The sequence below is a fragment of the Mus pahari genome, chromosome 7, assembly GCF_900095145.1.
Source record: "Mus pahari chromosome 7, PAHARI_EIJ_v1.1, whole genome shotgun sequence".
Taxonomy (NCBI): Eukaryota; Metazoa; Chordata; class Mammalia; order Rodentia; family Muridae; genus Mus; species Mus pahari.
In genome coordinates, this window is record NC_034596.1 from 74,066,717 (window position 1) to 74,084,722 (window position 18,006).

General features: G+C 38.3%; 1 protein-coding gene across 1 annotated transcript in view; it reads left to right on the forward strand.

The window, feature by feature from the left end:
- Eif2s1 (eukaryotic translation initiation factor 2 subunit alpha) overlaps positions 1 to 15,685 on the forward strand; it is a 23,573-nt gene extending 7,888 nt beyond the window's left edge. The window contains exons 3-8 of the mRNA XM_021201997.2: positions 5,503 to 5,582; positions 7,977 to 8,128; positions 10,514 to 10,620; positions 11,503 to 11,600; positions 13,673 to 13,816; positions 15,160 to 15,685. Of these exons, the coding sequence (XP_021057656.1) occupies positions 5,503 to 5,582; positions 7,977 to 8,128; positions 10,514 to 10,620; positions 11,503 to 11,600; positions 13,673 to 13,816; positions 15,160 to 15,285 (707 nt within the window). The 3' untranslated portion in view covers positions 15,286 to 15,685. The remainder of the gene's footprint in view (positions 1 to 5,502; positions 5,583 to 7,976; positions 8,129 to 10,513; positions 10,621 to 11,502; positions 11,601 to 13,672; positions 13,817 to 15,159) is intronic.
- Positions 15,686 to 18,006: the final 2,321 nt, after the last annotated feature.

An 18,006-nucleotide genomic window follows, 5' to 3' on the forward strand; every position in this document is an offset into this window, starting at 1 on the left:
AAATAAAAAAAAAAAAAAAAAAAAGTTAACTGTGTGAGACACGGAGAAGTCAAAAGGCAAAAGTCCACACTTGGAAGAAAGGAACTCTGCCAGGTCATTTTTCTGTTTTGTGTTTTCCCCAAGTATATACTGAAGACACTTCAAAGGGCACCTAAGATCCTGCTCTAAAACTTAGAGCATTACTTGCTAAATCACATAGAGCCCTGGATAGCCACAGCAAATGAAAAATGGTAATAATGATAAGGTTTAGAACAGTCATTCTCAATGGGGGGGGGGGTCACCTAAGACTACCAGAAAGCTCAGATATTTACATTGTGATTCATAACAGTAGCAAGATTATAGTTATGAAGTAGCAATGAAAATAATTTTATAGTTGGGCCACAACATGAACTAAAGGAAGCATGAACTAAATGAACTTAAGGAAGCATTAGTCAGTAAAGCACCATTAGGCTTAGATTAGAGAAATAGGAAAGATCCACAAAAGGAGAGCCCTGGTCTTTAAATAAATTCTGTCCTAGTCTGTGTGACTCCTGAATTAATATAATAGACATATAACCTTCAGGCATCCCTAGGAGTTTAAAATCTGAAGGTTGAAGTTGTTTCCTATTTAAGTCCACTTTGAGTTTAAATACTTTTTCCTGATGAAACAACTTTTAAAAAAAGGAAATTTATAGTAATTCAGAGCCTATCCCAAATGTCATTCATAATGTCAAAAATGTACCCCAAACTGTTAGACATGGGTGGGAATAAAACCACCCATGCCTGAGGGGTGGTTGATAAGGGCCAAATATAATCCAAGTTTGAATTAGGAGACAGGATTTTTTTAAAGTAATTGTCCTGCTGCCCAAACACATTAGAAAACTATCTTTTAAAGAATGAACAAAAGGAAATCTTTAAAAAGAAATTAGAAAAATAAAAATAAAAACCAATGTAAAGGAAAGAATCAGGAAAAGAATGCAGATAGAACCTCAGCCATGTCTAGTTCAAAAGGACTATACCAGTAGGAGAGTAAAGCAGCAAAAATGTACTTGGGGGAAATACGAGGCCGGTTGTAGTGAGATACCCCTCAAAAACTAAATAAATGCCCGGCGTGTTGGCACACGCCTTTAATCCCAGCACTCGGGAGGCAGAGGCAGGCCGATTTCAGAGTTCGAGGCCGGCCTGGTCTACAAAGTGAATTCCAGGACAGCCAGGGCTACACAGAGAAACCCTGTCTCGAAAAAACAAACATACATACATACATACATACATACATACATACATACATACATACATACATACGGTATGTGGGATATAGAGGGTAGAGATAAAATGTGTTCTGGTTTATTAGAAATTATTAATAGAGGCCAGGACTTGGAAAAAAACAAAAAAGCCATGTTAGAATTATGTATCCAGTGATAATACCAAACAACAGAAGTCAAAATGGAGATGCTTTAAAGAGAAACTAGGAATTTACTGCCAAATAGAAGTACATCATAGAAATAATAATACTCTTTTAGGCTCATCTTGGGGTACTTTTTTTTTTTTTTTTGGTTTTTACGAGGCAGGGTTTTTCTGTATAGCCCTGGCTGTCCTGGAACTCACTTTGTAGACCAGGCTGGCCTCGAACTCAGAAATCCACCTGCCTCTGCCTCCCGAGTGCTGGGATTAAAGGCATGCGCCGCCACCGCCCGGCCATCTTGGGGTACTTGAAGTGAAAATGTGTTTAATTTTAAAACACTCCTTTTTTCCCTCTTAATTTCTTACAATACATTTAGTTGTTTGTCTTATTTGTACCATCAGGATTTAAATTTATGAAAGTAATTGACTGATAACACAAAAGACCAGTATCTTTAAAGGAAATTTTTCTTACAATACCCAAAGGAAAGCATGTCATGACATGCATGGCCACTTGAGGAAGCTCTAGTTTGAGACGTGACAGAAGGAGCTATGAGAAAGAATAAACCAGTGTAGTTGGTTTTACTTTATTTTTGGTAGTGACAGCAGGGAGTGGACAGATGATATTAGCCTAGGCTGGCTTCAGAATCACAGTCTGCCTCCCTAGTGAGGTTATAAACATGATCTGCCTCCCATGGTAGAATCTTGCAGGGTGGGGTGACTGGCAAAGCTGGCCGGTTTGAATAGTCATGGAAGGTATTTGGATAAAGGGGTTGCCAGTAATTTATCTAATTCCTCCTGACTTGATAATAGGGCAAGTACGATATTGGCATACTGTGTGAGAATAAGTAGATTACAGACTAGGAGTTTATATAATATAGATCAGTTGCTAACTTTTAAGAGTTTGCTGGCCCTGGGAGAGGCTTTCTCACTCAAGTTACTGAGATTGCAAGAATAGGAACATCAGTACATAGATACTTGCATGGTAACATTCTTAATCCCAGCACTCAGGAGGCAGAAGTAGGCAGATGTCTTGAGTTCAGTGCCAGCCTGGACTACAGAGTTAGTTCAGAAATAGCCAGGACTACATAGAAAGGTTCTATGATGATGATGGTGATGGTGATGGTGATGGTGATGGTGATGGTGATGGTGATGGTGATGATGATGATGATGATATAAAAAGCAAAGTGGTGGGGTGCCTTTAAATCTAGCACTCAAAGGGCAGAGGCAAGTGGATCTCTGTGAGTTGGAGGACAGCCTGGTCTACAGAGTGAGTTCCGGGACAGCCAGGGCTATACAGAGAAACCCCTACTCAGGCGAATGGGAGGGACAGATTAGAAGCTAGTATCATTGGTTTGTGCCTGTGGTCCCATCTAATCAGAAGACAGGTCTAGGTTGTGAGTAGCTTAGAATATTTTTCTATCATGAAATCCTGGGTTTAATCTCTACTAACTAAAAACAAAGGAAAAATAGTCACTGTAATATTACTGGCAATTTTGATTTGTAACTCCATTTCCAGGAGATCCCAAGCCCTCTTCTGGCCTCAGGGTACTAGGCATGCATATGATGCATAGGAATTGCATGTAAGCATTTAATTACAAGCACCCATACAAATAAAATTAAAAACACTTCTAAAATGTTCTAAAATATACTAAGTTAGTTAAGGCAGGTGAAAAATGAAAACCAAATTGAAGAAAAGGAAAACAAATACTTGAATAATAGATCTGAATCTTGTACTAATAATTATACCAAATGTAAATCAAACAAGTATTGAAATTAAGGCAAAGATTTATAGGCTAGATTTTAAAAAGCAAGACCCAGCAATAATGCTGTCATACTTTACTGAAAATAGGTAGATGGAGCCAGGGGTGTTGGTATATGTTTTTTGTTTTTCGAGACAGGGTTTCTCTGTTGAGGCAGACAGATTTCAGAGTTCATGGCCAACTTGATCTACCTAGTAAGGCCTGTTTCAAAAATAAATAAGAAGTTGGTAAATGATATGCTGTAGAATATCTGTTAGTATCAGATAAAGTAGACAAGAATTAAGCAGGAACCTTTTGTAATAAGACACAATAACTGTCAATGTGTATATGCCCACTAGAGATAGTGATGTGAAGTAAAAATTTAAATAGATGAATCTGTAATTGTAGTTGAAGGTTTAGAAAACCTTTAAATAGTTATTGTAAGAGCCACATTCAAAAATAGTTTGTTACCAACTTTGATTTATTCTATAATTGTTCTACAATTTATAGAACACTGCACCCACAAAAAAATTGAACATTTGTTTCAGTATGTTCATGTCATGTTTGCTAAAATAATAAGTTGGGTCCTAGTAGAGCTTTGAGTACATTTGAGGGTTAACATCAAATATGTTCTGATCATAATAAAACTTGGTTGAATCGTTATCATTGTATCTTGAGTGGAGAAAGCAAATATTTGCTAATTTGAACTCACATATATTAAGACCACAGAAAATCTTTTTACTATGTTAGAAAAGATGAAAAACCTAAAGTGATTAGGTTTTGGTTGAAGAGAAGATGAGGTATACCTCAGTGAGGGGACCTTGCCTAGGGCGTGGTGCTTTGGATTTGAACCTCAGCACCTGAAAGGTAGAGGTAGGGGTGTCAGGAAAAGAAAAGAGGTGTGATCAAATAGAGCCAGACATGGTGGTTCACACCTTCCGCCCCAAGGTAGGAAAGGCAGGCATATATATATCTGAGATCAAGGCCAGCCTGGGGTATCTTATCTTGTGAGACCATCTTTATTTTTAAAAAGGCAGCTCATTTTAACAGTCATAATTGTATATACTCTCATTTATACACTCAGTTGGTTATCAAAAGGGTACAGAAGCATCTGAGTGGTGGTTGCATTGTCTTTTTAAAAACAACACTGGGACAGTTGGATGTCTATATGCTAAAAAATATGAACATGATCTTAACCTTACAAAAGTATCCTAAAATCATAGACCCACATGAAATTTGAAACTAGCTTTTTTAGAAGAAAGCATAAAAGTAAAGTTTTATAACATTTTTTGTTCTAGTTTCTTAGATTAAAACATTAAAAACAAATCCATGAGAAGAAAAATTGATAATTTGAACTTAATTGTTAAAGGCTTAGGTTTTTTGGGAAATACTATTAAGAGAGTGAAATAACAAGTTTTTAAGTGTGGTCTTATAGTGCACTTTTTCTGTGTTCATACCCAGCATAGGATTGTGGCTGTATCTATGGTCTGGATATCTGACAAATTCTTTAATCTTTCTGAGTCCTGGTTTCTTCAGATTGAAAGACCAGCATCTCTGGGAAAGAGAATCTACCATGCAGATTGCTTTAAGGGTTCAATGCGGTGCTTTAGCTCCTTCCATCTTGAGTGTACTGGTCATTCAGAAGATGACAGTGTGCCGGGCGTAGTGGTGCACGCCTTTAATCTCAGCACTCGGGAGGCAGAGGCAGGTGGATTTCTGAGTTCGAGGCCAGCCAGGGCTACAGAAAAACCAAAAAAAGAAGATGGCAGTGTTACCTCTATTGAGAATCACCAAAACAGGGTTTTCTTGGGCTGAGCTGGCTTTAAATCTACCGTCAGCCAGGCAGCTGTCCTGTGCTGTACTTGCACACCTTATTCCTAGTACTCCAGGAGGCAGAGGCAGGAGAATCTAAGTTTGGACGAGCCTGGTCTACAGAGTGAGTTCTAGACAGCCAGGGCTACACAAAGAAACTCTGTCTCAAAAAACCAAAAGCAAAAAAAAAAAAAATGCAAATCTTCTGCATTGCACCTTCTGAGTTTTAGAATTAACAGGCGTGTGCCACCATACCTGCTTTGACAATGGCCTCTTAATCAAATCATAGTGAATTCTTTACTGTCCTGGTGCTTAGAGAGAATAGGTTTCAATGAAATGATTTTAAATATTTCCTCTAAAATAATAAAAAATATGTAATTACCTTGTGATAAAAACATTTCTGAAATCTTATCACATCTTTCATAGCAGTATTTTTGTCAGTGATTTTAGTGTAGATAATTATAAGCTTCTCTGTCAGATACTTAATTTGCTAATTACATCGTTTTTATATTTATACTTGAGCATATTTATACTTGAGCAAATAAATCTATTTTAAAATATTTTCATACAGGATACATAGATTTGTCAAAAAGAAGAGTTTCTCCAGAGGAAGCAATCAAATGTGAAGACAAATTCACAAAATCCAAAACTGTAAGTTGGTTCTCTGATAGATTTCTTTATTTTGGAGGCTATGGAGCTGGCTCGATGGTTAAAGTGCTTGCTCTTCTTGCTAAGGACCCACCCAGGTTTGGATCCAGTACCCACATCTGGCAGCTTACAACTGTCACTCGAGTTCTAAGGATCTTCTGGCCTTGCTGGGTGTTGTATACACGTGTATATACCCACCAAGAGTACACATAAATAAAAGGTTTTGAGCTGGCATTCGTGGTACATACACCTTTAATCCTTGTGAGTTTGAGGTCATCCTGGTTTACAGAGTGATTTCTAGGACAGCAAGGGCTATTACACAGAGAAACCCAGTCTCGGGGAAGATGGGTAGGTGGATATGTGGAGGGGGGAGGGAGGGAGGCATGGATGGAGGAGGGAATGTAGATAAGTAGAGATTGATATGTTTATTTTGTGAATAACCGTTTTGCCTGCATGTATGTATCTGCACTGTGACTGTGTCTTGTGCACAAGGAGGTCAGAAGACGGTATTAGATCACCTGGAACTGAAGTTACAAATGGTTGTGAGTCACCATGGGTGTGTGGGGAATTGAACTCAGGTCTTTGAAAGATCAGCAAGTACTCTTGCCTGCTAAGTGATCTTTCAGTCCCTAATCTTCTGTTTTTCATGACATTATATTTTCTTTGTCTTATACTAGTATTTTCGTCTTTTCTGCTGTGCGTGTTCCTATCCTTAAGATAAAATACCAAGAAAATATTTGAATAAAATTTTTTTATTATTTTGATTAATCCAATGTGATAGTTTGACGCCTAAAAGCAGTCCTCCAGGCACAGCTGTGAGGGATTGTCTTTATTGAGGCTAGTCATGTGGGAAGATTTGTCTTAATTGTGAGTGGGATCATTTCCTGACCCAGGATCCTGGCCTGGGTGAAGCAGAGGGGGCAAGCTGAGCATTAATGTGCACGCACTGAGTCATGATCTCTGCTCTTGACTGCTGGTGTGACCAGTTTTCTCAGACTTGCCTCTGACCTCCTTGTCTGAAATGTAATCTGGTATTGTAAGCCAAATAAACCCTTCCTTCTTTATATTACCTTAGTTAGGCTATTTTATCACAGCAGCAGAAGAAAGTCCCACGTACATCAGACCATGATCAAGATCTCTCCTTTCGTTTTATGTATTTACACATCTGAAACGAGTAGAAGAAATGTATTTTTAAAAAAAAAAAAATTTAAACCTCTTTCTTTAAACTTGTCATTCAGAAAATATAGTCTTTGAACTAAATCTTTCGGCATTACTTGGCTACATACTAGAAATGCAGAGTGCCAAGTCGTGGTGGTGCCAGTCTTTATTCCCAGCACTCCACACCAGCATAGGCGTATGTGGTCGGCTTGGCGTACATAGTTGCCACCCTTTCTCAAAAAGACAGATTGGGGTTGTAGTTGAGAGGGGAGAGCATTTACCTAGTGTAGAGAAGGCCTGGTTTGTTTGTTTGTTTGTTGTTTTACACTGTCCAAGTTAAAGTGTTACCTTGATTCTGTCATGTTTCTAAAACACTGCTATAGGCAATTTACATATTTTTGGTCTCTACGACATTGTCAAATTGAGTGTTTGCCTGATACAGTGATGTGTACCTATAGCCCCATCTACATGAAAAGCTAAAACTGGAGTTTGGCTTCAGTCTAGTCTGGGTAATATAGAAAGCCTCTATTTCATAAGACAATAGCATAAACAAGAGTATATTTCCAGGATGACAAAATTAAACAAGTGGTTTAGGACCTTTTCTTACTCAATTTTGATGTGAAGCATGAAACAACTTATTACATACATACGTGTATTTGTTCATATATGGCATGCATGTAGAGTTAGAAGATACTTCTGGGGACCAGCTCTCTCCTACCACATGGGTCCTGAGGATTGGACTCCTGACATTAAGCACCTTTACTGAGCCGTCTTGCTAGCTCATGAAATAGCTGCTTAGTTTTCTCTAAATTTGTATTAGTTTTAGGGAGTTTGATGGGTAAGTAATGGAAGGATAGTTGTTAAATGATAAGCAAGCAAAAGAAATAGTAAAATCTCAGTTGTACATTGAAAGTTTTCCTCTTACAGTGTGGTTTTATATATACTTGATAATATAAGAGCACTCTTGGTAAGGAAAGATGCTAAGTACCTTGTTGCAAGTTAAACAAATTAATTAATTTGTTTGAAAACCCAAAGTTATGTCATATTTCTGCTTATACCTACTTGAGTTGATTATTGTGAAGGAGTTACTGTTTCTTTATGGATAAAGAATTTGTAGTTAGAAATTTTACTGTTCCAGAATTATTGAAATGAAATTACGTCTTCTGTTAAAATATGAAAATGCCTCTTCTTTGTGGCTCTCTTACTTTCCAATTATTGAGTTCTTCATTTTATATTTAGGTTTATAGCATTCTTCGCCATGTTGCTGAGGTATTAGAATATACCAAGGATGAGCAGCTGGAGAGCCTGTTCCAGAGGACTGCCTGGGTCTTTGATGACAAATACAAGAGACCTGGATATGGTGCCTATGATGCCTTTAAGCATGCAGTCTCGTAAGAACACCTTGATTCTGCCTTTCTGTCTCACCTGCTAAGTCTTAGCACACAGATTGATTGCCCGGCATCTAGTCATAGAACACCCAGACATTAGGTCCTTGTCATATTTAACTTTAAAAATGTAAAAGGCCATGATGTGAGTGGATCCTACGTGGTCATGTATGTATAGTTTTCATGTGCCATATTTACATGGTTTTATCTCTCACTACTTCCTTCTACATTTCCATTTCCTCGTCATGCCTGGATGGTTTCAGAACCAGTGTAGACATCTCACCCAAAACAATACAGCCCCTTGCTTACTGCACTTGCCTGGGCTTTCATCCCAGGCCACATTAGCTTACCTTCCATGTGGCCTCATAATAGACCTTTTTATGTAGATTTGCTTTGCCTCTTAAAAACCCGTGGTTTTTAAGTATTAGGCTCTGGTTCCAAACCTGGTTTTCTCTGTGTCTTTCCTGGCCTGACTTTGTTATCTAACTTAGAAACACCATGAGATACCATTTCAAAAACTTTCTTGCCAGTATTATGAGCCTTTGCTGTATTTTTCCTTTGGTTATATCTGGTGTTCAACAGATAACGCCTGACTTCTCTGCAATTGTAGATTACTGGCTACTACTAGAAAAAAGTAGTCAGTTGGTGCCTCTGTGTATTCAGGATCTCACCGTGTTCTGTGTCTTCATTGCTGCCCCACACCTGCTCCTGACCAGTTCTTGCTCCCATCTCTAAGGTGTCTGTTTCTCAGTGTTCTTCCTCAGAAGCCATCTTAGCCGATCACTCTTGACTCACTTGCTCACTACCCATCTGCTTCCTTCCAGGCTATTTGAAAAGGTTTTTTCTCCTGTACTCCTGGGGTTCACGCCCTTCCAGCTCTCAAACTAACCCTACCTTCTGCCAGTTACTCCTGTGCTTGTATCTTCCTTTATTGATTTCTGCTACACAAAAGAATTCTCATCTTTACCTTGACCTTTTTATAGGAAGCATCTTGTCCTCTCTAGTAACCATTTACTTGTCCCTACTTGCTGTCTCTGCATCTTTTCCTTCCATTCCTTCCTAAATGTTAATGCTGCATGACTGTCTTGAGGTTAATTTCCAGCCCTTTGAGGGTTTCTAGATAATACCTATGAATAGAATTGTTGAATCAGAAGATTAATTTTACAGATATGTATAAATATTTTTGGTTTTGCCAATTTACACTCCAAATTAGTTCTGTTGTTTATGTTCCCCTAGCAACTGTATAGATAGATATTGCTGTTTTCCCTCATCTTTACTATCATCTGATGGAGATCTCAGTTTTTTTTTTTCCTTTTGCCATAATTGATTTGCTTGACCCTGCTTATTCATCAGGTCAACAGCTTTGTGTATTTATTGATTCTAAATGTCAGTCTGTGTTTGTCTGTCTCTTTAAATCATCATGTGACAGTGTTATTGGTTCTCTCCGTTCTCAGTTTGTCTTGTACAAGCTAGTTGAAAAGTTCCCTATACACACATTCTATCACTTTTCACTGAGATTCAATATTAGCAGTTTGGATGCTTGCCCATGTTTGTCCTTTTTCACATACTAAATTTTCTGTCACTTTTTGCCTCTGCTTATTGGTGTCTCCTTTTTTGCTTATTCTGTTAACATGGAATGTTAGCTAAGCCTTTTCCTGATCCAAGTCTTGGACACTTTGGGAAGATTCAGTGAAATGCTGGTTTCTGCATGATGCCCTGACGTCCCTGGCAGTAAATGTCCTCCTGTTCCAGTACCCAAGTGGTGGTGTTTCCAAGCTAGATTCTAAGGCCTTGAAATAGAGAGTTCTGATTACTCAGAAGTCAGTTACAATGGAGTGTCAGGTTTATATTTGAAGTATTTATTAAATTGCTTATTTTAGCAAGATCTCTAAAAATTTTTGTTTTGATAATTAGTTGTTTTCTGTTTGTCATACACTTCATTTGCATTGCTTCATGTAATACAATTCTATGAGACATTGTTGCATCTATGAGACCCTGTTTGAATTTTTTTTTTTTTTTTTTTTTTAAGATTTGTGTATAGGAGCACTCTATTTGCATTTGTGCCTGCACATCAGAAGAGAGCACTAGATAGACAAGAGCATCAGATCCCACTATAGATGGTTGTGAGCCACCATGTGGTTGCTGGGAATTGAACTCAGGACTTCTGGAGGAACAGCCAGTGCTCTTAACCACTGAGCCATCTCTCCAGCCTAGTTTACACACTTGGAAAGAGAAAAGGACACATAAAAGTAAAAATTGTACAAGGTCAAAATTTTAACTTCCATGTAGAAACTAGTACTTTGTTGTTTTGTGCATTACCCTGTGAGGTATGTTTGTTTTCATGGTTATTAGTAATATTACCTTGAGAGTTCTTGTTTTGTTTTTTCTCAGAGACCCATCTATCTTGGATAGTTTAGATTTGAATGAAGATGAAAGAGACGTACTCATTAACAATATCAATAGGCGTTTGACCCCACAAGCGGTCAAAATTCGAGCAGGTAAATGGCTTCTAAACAACTTTAAATATTATACGTGCCTAAACAGGCTGTTCAGTGATGAGACTTACTAAAACATGTTGCTCCATCAACAACTATACATTTTTCTAAAATTGGTTTTTTGTTTTTTGGTTATTGTTGTTTTGTTTTTGTTTTTTTATAACAAACTTTAAGGTGTTTTGGGTTGTTTTTGCAAAGTTGGGGGGGGAGAGTTATTTGACTGCTTTGGGGTTTTGTTTTGGATCTTATAATCAAACCAGGGCTTCATATACACTGGATAATTACTATACCACAGTCTCATGTCCTTGACCCAAAAAATTATTACTTCTACAAAACGAGAATGTATACACAAATGAAATAGTCCTAGAAGGTTAACTAACTGTAATTCAGCCCTTTAATAAGGAAGTATTATTTTGCCTTTGTTTACAATTTAAAATATTTCAACAGGACAGTGTTATCCTTCCATGCCTTTGTATTGATCCTGTGCTAATTGTCTGGAATATTTTCAGACATTCTTCCTATACAGATAGTTGTCTAAGGTTCTCAACCTATGGGTCTCAACCCCTTTAAGAGTCAAGTGACCCTTTCAAGGGAGTCACATATCAGATATTTACATTAAAATTCACAACAGCAACAATACTGTTAAATGAAGTTGAAATGAGCTAGGCGTGGTGGCGCACGCCTTTAATCCCAGCACTGAGGCAGAGGCAGGCCTGGTCTACAAAGTGAGTTCCAGGACAGCCAGGGCTACACAGAGAAACCCTGTATGGGGGGTAGAGGGGACAAAAAAAATGGGTGTGCAGTTTCTAAATACTTCTAGACAATTTGCTGTCACAGTGTGTCTTTCCTTATTGTCATTTCTGGTGCCAATTTTTGTAATTTTAGATATTGAAGTAGCTTGCTATGGTTACGAAGGCATTGATGCTGTAAAAGAAGCCCTGAGGGCAGGTTTGAATTGTTCTACAGAAACCATGCCCATCAAGGTAAGTTATGTGTTTTTATCCCACCCTGCTTTTCAGATACTTGTGGTCAAACTGTGTGTTAGCAGTTGAATCCAGGGCCACCACTAAGTCATGGTCCCAATCTTTTCCCCTTTTTGCTGGTCATGTTGGATAGAAAAGTACAGCTCCGTGATAAAGTGCATACCTGGCATGTTCAGTGCCCAGAGTGTTGGGGTCCGAAAATCTAAAACAACCCAAGCAGTCACAAGATTCCAGCAAAGCGAGATCTTTACTTGACCTAGGTAACAAACACTGACCGGTCAGGAGCTGACTGTGTCCTTGAACATTCATCTCAGTGAGTATTTAAGTAAATGACAAAAATGTATTGCACCTAGACCATCACTGATCAGGGCCACAGAACAGACTCGGAAGGTGAACCCATGACCCCTGAACCAGAATGTCATAGAATTTTTAAGCTTCAAAACCACAAACATCTATGCCAGGTTATCCCTCCAGCCAGGGTTTAGGGATAAGGACTTCCTTAGGAGTGTGCCTTTGTGGTACACTTATCCTGTTCTAATATGTTGGGTTATTCAACTGTGGTGGGGCAGCTTACCTAGCGTTCATGCCTCAACTTGACGAACAGTATGTCAGTTTCCCACATACATGTCCCTCTCTGCCAAACAGGACATCAGTTTCCCAGGGAGGTCTTAAGGACTTAAACTTTATTTAACCCCTATTCAAAAATGGAAGTTTTATTCAATATCTCTCTATTCTAGTTCCTTATAATAGTTTCCTAAAAGCAAAACAAAACTATCGTGGAGATTGAAAAGCCACCTCAGGGGCTAAAAGCTATTACTCTTACAGAAGATCTGAGTTCAGTGTCATGTCTTTTTTTTTTTTTTTTAGTTGATATTTCTGGGGGGTTATTTGCAGTTAGGGCTTTTTGTTGGTGCTCCAAGCGTAGTGAATATAGAGGGTTTCTATTATTAGTGGACCAGCAATATTATATCTTTACAGTAAGAAGTTGCAGTGCCCAAAATGTTTATAGTGCCTTGGGAGGCAACATTTTTTTTTTAACAATGTACATTCAACTGGATGGTTGTTACTCGAAGTTTCTTAGAAGAATTTTTCTATCAATTTAGACATAATTCACCTTTTTCGTTTTTATGATTTATTTATAGCCAGGCATGGTGACACATGCCTTTAATCCCAGCATTTGGGAAGCAGAGGCAAGCGGATCTCTGTGAACTCAAGGACAGACTAGCCTACCTAGTGAAAGGGTCTCCTGTAAAGATTGAGTTTTTACTTTAAGTGTGTGTTTGCCTACATGTGTACCATGTCTGTGCCTGGTGCCCACAGAGACCAGAAGAGAGTGTCGGATCCTCTAAAACTGAAGTTATACATGGTTGTGAGTCACTATGTGGATGCTGAGAACCAAACCAGCATCCTCTGCAAAAGCAACAAATGTTCTTAACCACTGAGCCATTCCCAACCTCAATTACCAATTATTCTGATGACAACCACCAGAAGCACCCAGTAGTTATAATTCTTCATCTTCAGTATTACAGTGAGCTCTCGCTCTCTCTCTCTCTCTCTCTATATATATATATATATATATATATATATATATATATATAGAGAGAGAGAGAGAGAGAGAGAGAGAGAGAGAGAGAGATGATATATATATTTTAGATGAGATGATAATCTTAATTGTGTTATTGAGGTACACTGACCCACCCACTATGAATGACACCATTCTCTGAATGGATCCTTAACTGTAGAAATGGAGAGGGAACTGAATAGATTGAATGCATGCGTTCATTTCTGACTTTGGACATAATGTGACTTAACTCCCACTGCCTTGACTTTATGCCATGATGAACTATGCTTTGAATTGTGAGCTAAAATAAATCCTTTCTCCTGTGAATTGCTTTTGTTGGAGTATTTCATCGCCTCAATAAGAAAAAATCCTAAGGGAATGTATTAATAAACTGACCTAGAGAATTTGGAGGCAGGTCAAGATGATTTCTTCATGTAGCAAATTAATAAAGCAATTTTTTAATATCCTGGGTAAGTATAATCATAACTTCATTTTTGTCTTTCTTCTTTAGATTAATCTAATAGCTCCACCCAGGTATGTGATGACAACAACGACCCTAGAGAGGACAGAAGGCCTCTCTGTCCTCAATCAGGCTATGGCAGTCATCAAAGAGAAGATTGAGGAGAAGAGGGGAGTCTTCAATGTTCAGATGGAGGTAAGATCAGGATCTTACTCTTTATTTTGTTCTTAATGTTTTTGCTTTGTTTTTTGCTTTTGATACAGGATTCCATGTAGTCAAGGCTAGTTTTCAGCTCACTCTGTAGTCAAGGCTAGCCTTGAACTGCCTGATGACTGCCTATCTACTTAATTTCATTTTCTTTATAGTATGTGTGCCCGGGTACACTGACCCATGGGTGTATATATGAAGACCAGATCAGTGTTGGATATCCTTTTATCTTGTTTTCTTGAGACTCCCTGAACCTAGAGCTGAAGATGCCCCTGTCGTCACACTCCTAGCTCTGGGTCACATGTATATACCACTGTGTCCAGCTTCACCTATGGCTGGTAGGGCTTGAACCTCATACTTGTGCAGAAATTACTTCACCTTTTCAACCTCTTAGTGCTTTTAAAAATATCAGATAGGGTGCCAGCAAAAAATGGCTCAGTAGTAAAGGCCCTGGCTGCCAAACATGGCAACCTAGAATCCAGGACCTTTATGTTAGAGAAAACAACTCCTAAAACTTGAAAAGCACACCATGGCAATGCATTCCCACACACATAAGTATTGTCATTGTATCGATTGAGTTAGATGTGATGGTTCATGCCTATTATCTCTGCACTTGGGAAACTGAGACCAGAATGATTGCCTGAAGTTCAGAGGCTGCCTTGTCAGCATATCAAAGCTGTCTGCCCAGTCACGTATAGATGGGAATAAAACAATTGAGTGTTTGTACAGAATATTTCTAAAAAGGGTTTTATCTGTAACAAAACACTTAGCACTGGAATGCCATATGGGATAGACATTTGTGCCAGTGCTAGGGGGTTTTTCCCCTCATAGAGAAAAATTTACTGGGCATAGTATGACACAAATCTATAATCTCAGCATTGGGAGGCAGAGGCAGAAGGACTGGCTTGTTGTTTACATAGGGAATCCTGTTTCAAACATAAAATAATCTGTCTTTCCCTCACCTCAATATGAATAAAACCTAATTTCCATATGCTGTATATCTGTGTATAAAATGTTTCAATCTCTGAGGAAGAATAATAATTTATCTGGAGCCCAAAATATTCATTAAAAAAACAAACAGGACATTTGGTGGTCTTTCGCTGTGATCACTGAACTTGTTTTCAGTTGAGCTTATTAAAATGGCAGAAAGTATTCCACTGTAGTGTGCACTACTTCCTTGGATGGTCTTGTACTTTCTTAAGTTTCAGCTGATAGAACGGGTATGACTGAATTGTTAGAAATGAAATTTTTTTTTTATGTTAAATTTTAAACATTGGTCAGTAAGTCAAATCTACTCTGCTGTTTATTTTGAAATTGTGCCTCTTCCACAGCCCAAAGTGGTCACAGATACAGATGAGACTGAACTTGCAAGACAACTGGAACGGCTTGAGAGAGAAAATGCAGAAGTGGATGGAGATGATGATGCAGAAGAAATGGAAGCCAAAGCTGAAGATTAACATTTTAGAAACAGTCCAATTTAAGGAGTACGAAGCAGCCCTTCCTGGCTGTAAACCCTAGACTTGAAAGTTTTCCAGTATTGAAAACTTCAAAGCTGAATATTTTTATTTCCAAGTATTTAAGTATTCAACAAGCCAGAATCTAAGTGCCCTCCTTCATGTCAGCTGTTTTCACATAGTGGCTCTAACACCTCAAGCGGTTTTTAAGGGAGTGGCTTGATTTGACCAGAGATGAATCTTAAACAGCAGTCCTAATATTGGGCTTACAGTTTCCATTTCTCGTGTCTCTGGAATGGCACCCTTATGGTTCAGAGATTTACCAGGGGCTCCAAACACAATCCCAATCTTTCTATATAAAATGTATTCAAGCAAACATCAAATAAATTTCTGGGATATTTAATTGTAGGCTTCTTCCTTCTTGTCACCAGTTAAAGCCAATCTGAATGCTCAGACCCTAATTATCTTCATATGGTAGAACTCAATGGGCAGGTAACTTAATAACCTATGCAGGAACAGACTTTCCAAAGGAATGTTAGAGAAGAAATTAGGAATTTAACCCCTAGTAGAGAAAAACCTTGAAATCAATTCAAGATTTATGTGCCTGTTAACTTATTTGAAACCAGTGATAACTTGTGTGAGAGATCATCACACTCAGTCTCTTTGGTTTATACTAAGCTACTTCCCTTGAATGCATAATTCAAGGGGTATTTTAAAGTGCTGCTGCTTTGATGTAATTATTTTGAGCAGCATCACCTAACTGAAGGGGACAGTTTCCTCTATCTGGTAGGTGCTACCTAAGTCTTTAGTTGTGTGTATGGAGATATATATATATATATAATATCAATCATACAGAATGTGATTTAACACAAAATTTTTAATATTCCCATTTTTACCTTCTTAAACTAGCTACTTTAAAGGTTAAAGTGCAAAATAGTTTTTTCAAGTAACACACATAAAGTTACAGCTTCAGTATCATATGTAGAAAGACTTCATTTAGTTTGGCATGCTTATCTTAGGATACTTACACTATTATCTGTAAGCAGACTTGAGACTAAGTCAGTCCAGGACTAGACACCATGGGAAGAGCTCTAGAGTTGGGTACAGAAACACATGCTTATGGCTCCAGTACTTGGGAAGTTGAGGAGGGAAAACTCCTTGAGCCAAGAATTGCTGATCAGCCTGGGCAACCATTGCAAGACCCTGTCTCAAAAGGATTGGAAATTAGAATGTTGAGAGATGTTGTATGCCATTTATGAAAGTTCTTTTGTTTAATCCACTGGTCTAACCTCGTATGACCCATTTCCGAGGAGCCATGCTTGCTAGTCTGCATACCATGTTGCTAGTATTTAGGGACTCTGTACTCCAGATTGGCTGACTCCAGCAGTGGTTCTCAACCGTCCTAATGCTGGGCCCTTTCAATACAGGTCTTCACATTGTGGTGACTCCCAACCATAAAGTTATTTTTGTTGCTTGAATTTTGCTACTATTATGAATCATAATGTAAATATCTGTTTTTTGATGGTCTTGGACAACCCCTGAAAACCACTGGTCATGCATCAAGAAACAAGTTTAGGGCCAGGTATGGTAGTGTATGCCTTTAGTCCCATCAGACAGTGGCAGTTGGATCTCTGAGTTCACGGCCTAGCTGGTCTATGTATCAACTTACAGGTCACCCAAGACTGTATAGTGAGACCCTGTCTCAATTTTTTTTTCAAGTTTATAAAAACATGAAGATGTTACCAAAGCTGCAATAGTAACAGTAATCTCAGATAATGCAGAGACAGAGTACACATACCCTAAGGAATTAGAAATATAGCTTAGCTGTTGGCCTGGTGCATACCTAGCAAGTCAAGGCCCTGGGATCGGGCCCCATTTCCACAGAAGAAAAAATGCATTATCGAGTATATCAAGTGCCCTTTTCCTAGGGATTATTTTCTGAAACGTTTTATATTTAAAGGAAAAATGTAGTCAGGTTGGTGGCATATATCTTTAATTCCATGCTTGGGAGGCAGGCTAACCTAGTTTACAAAGCAAATTCCAGAGCTGTTGCACAGAGAAACACTGTCTCAAAAAAAAAAAAAAAAAAATGTAAGCCAGGCATGGTGGTACACACCTTAAATCAGAGCAGTCTCAAGACCGGGTCCACTAAGCAAGTTCCAAATCAGCCAGGCTACACAGAGAAACCCTGTCTCAAACAAAGAATTAGAAATAGCTTAGGACTCTGTGATAGTTTTACTCCATCTGAGGTTTGTTGCTAGGTTCTACAGTTGTGTACAGTGCTGACTAGCCTGGGAAGTCAGTCACTGCAGTGATAACTGATGAAAAGAACAAACTAAGACACATGAAGCCAGGCAGACTCACCCAGCCATGAATGAACTGAATGAACAGTGTAAACAACACAGAACTTGCATATCTTGGTTCTCCCACCAAAGCCTTCTCATTTAAAATGCTAACAGTTCTGTTTTCCTTCTGCCATTGATTACAGTCATGGTCCTTAATCTATACAGCAAAATGAATAGTACTTTGACTCCTAACAGTGAATTGAAACTGACTAAAACAAAACATTGAAACTGCTTTTTTTTTTTTTTAATCAGTTTATAACCAATTCTCATGAATATGTTCCAAGTTTAAGGGTTTTATTTTGTTTGGTTGATTGAGGTTTGGGCAGGGGGGGGAGGTATTTCAAGATGTTCAAGTTCTTAACTGGAGCTATGAAGATGT